The 2,099-nt window shown below is 42.3% G+C and overlaps 1 protein-coding gene across 1 annotated transcript in view; it reads left to right on the top strand.

Annotated features, from left to right (window-relative positions):
* Positions 1–2,099, top strand: part of LOC100187324 — an 8,994-nt gene that overhangs the window by 2,813 nt on the left and 4,082 nt on the right. Inside the window, exon 3 of the mRNA XM_009863403.3 lies at positions 1,117–1,206. Coding sequence (XP_009861705.1) covers positions 1,117–1,206 — 90 coding nt within the window. The remainder of the gene's footprint in view (positions 1–1,116; positions 1,207–2,099) is intronic.

The raw sequence follows: 2,099 nt of genomic DNA, 5'->3' as shown, positions 1-2,099 counted from the left end.
GTGGGTAATTATTTTTTTGGGATTTTGTTGTATTTTTTAATATATTGCTGTTAATTTAGACAACCCATTAGTGACCACTGGGTTGGAGCAATTGCCGTTAAGTGACTTGCCCCAAGGACACATACGTCCACAATGGTAGCAGCGACGAGCCTTAAACCGATTACCTCTGCGCTACAGACAGGCGCGCTAACCACTATGCCACGGCGCCGCACTAACCACTACGCCATGGCGCCATATTAAAAGCAGTCGTATTGTAGTTAATTTTCACACAATTTTGTCAACTACAAACGATCGTTACTTTGACGCGCGCCGATATTCGTTTAGAGCTATACGTAAGCGAAAATATGTAACGAAAATACAGCCACTGATGTGACGTATTATGACGTCAGAATGATTCATTTTCTTGCGACAATTTGGATGTCGAAAGTTGCGCTCGGCGACACCTGGCAACGAATCGCAGCACTGAGCGTGCGTGAGGTGTATGAAACAGAACACCCGCGCTATAACCATTGTTGTTGCCCCTCCATGCGAAGAGAAATAAGTTACATACGCGGTAACTCGTAAGCTGGCACGAGGTGTATGAAACAGAACACCCATGTTATAACGACTGTTGTTGCCCACCATGCGAGGATAAATAAGTTACAAACGTGGTAACTCGTAACTGGGCATGAGGTGTATGGAACAGAACACCCGTGTTATAACGACTGTCGTTGCCCCGCCATACAAGAATAAATAAGTTACATGCATGGTAACTTGTAAGCGGGCACGAGGTGTATGAAACAGAACACCCATGTTATAACGACTGTCGTTACCCCGCCATGCGAAGAGAAATAAGTTACATATGTGGTAACTCGTAAGCGGGCTCGAGGTGTATGAAAAAGAACACCCGTGTTATAATGACTGTCGTTGCCCCGCCATGCGAGGATAAATAAGTTACAAACTTGGACACTTGGCAACTCATAAACAGGCACGAGGTGTATGAAACAGAACATCTGTGTTATAACAACTATCGTTGTCCCTTAATTAGCATTAAATCTGTCACCCAAGAACCACTATTTTAACCCCATATATACTTTGTTACGCTTTATGCACTGCCAACTAAATTGTTTATTCCAGGTTCGAACCCTGTTGATCCAGTTGCTCATGATAGAAGCAAAACCGTCAACTACAAAAGTGGATCCATGCAAGGCACAGTCAACACAGAAAGTATGTTCAATATTATATAAACATTTTCCAAAAATTTTCCCAAACATCTGTTTTGGTATTTGTTTGCGTAAGAATGTAAGATGTTTTAAGCTGTCCCATGCCATGCATCTTCATTAGGGTAAAATGTAATTTGCTACATCATATATACTGTTGTTGTCAGGCATACTAAAATTTTCGTGCCTCACTAATATAGAGTATAATGTAAATATACAATGTTGGGGTAATGAGCCAACTTTGGTCCAAATTCCAGGTCCCATGGCATGCCCACTGCAGGACCTCACCCATATAGAATAGAATGTGCATATACAATGTTGGGGTAATGAGCCAACTCTGGTCTAAATCCCAGGTCCCATGGCATACCTCACTGTAGGACCTCACCCATATAGAATAGAATGTGCATATACAATGTTGGGGTAATGAGCCAACTTTGGTCCAAATTCCAGGTCCCATGGCATGCCCACTGCAGGACCTCACCCATATAGAATAGAATGTGCATATACAATGTTGGGGTAATGGACCAACTCTGGCATAAATCCAAGGTCCCATGACATGTCTCACTGCAGGACCTCGCCTATATAGAATAGAATGTGCATATACAATGTTGGGGTAATGGGCCAACTCTGGTCTAAATCCCAGGTCCCATGGCATGCCTCACTGTAGGACCTCACCTATATAGAATAGAATGTGCATATACAATGTTGGGGTAATGGGACAACTCTGGTCTAAATCCCAGGTCCCATGGCATGCCTCACTTCACTGTAGAACCTCACCCATTGATATTAGAAATGAATTAAGCTGTCTAACATATTACTGCACGTTTAAAACAGGTGAGTAAAGCCAATTACACACATAGAATAGACATGCATGCATTAAACGTTATAATAATCATATTA

This window comes from Ciona intestinalis, unplaced genomic scaffold (assembly GCF_000224145.3).
Source record: "Ciona intestinalis unplaced genomic scaffold, KH HT000134.2, whole genome shotgun sequence".
NCBI classification, from domain to species: Eukaryota; Metazoa; Chordata; class Ascidiacea; order Phlebobranchia; family Cionidae; genus Ciona; species Ciona intestinalis.
The sequence above is the reverse complement of the archived record's forward strand: the minus strand, read 5'-3'. Positions and strand labels throughout refer to the sequence as shown.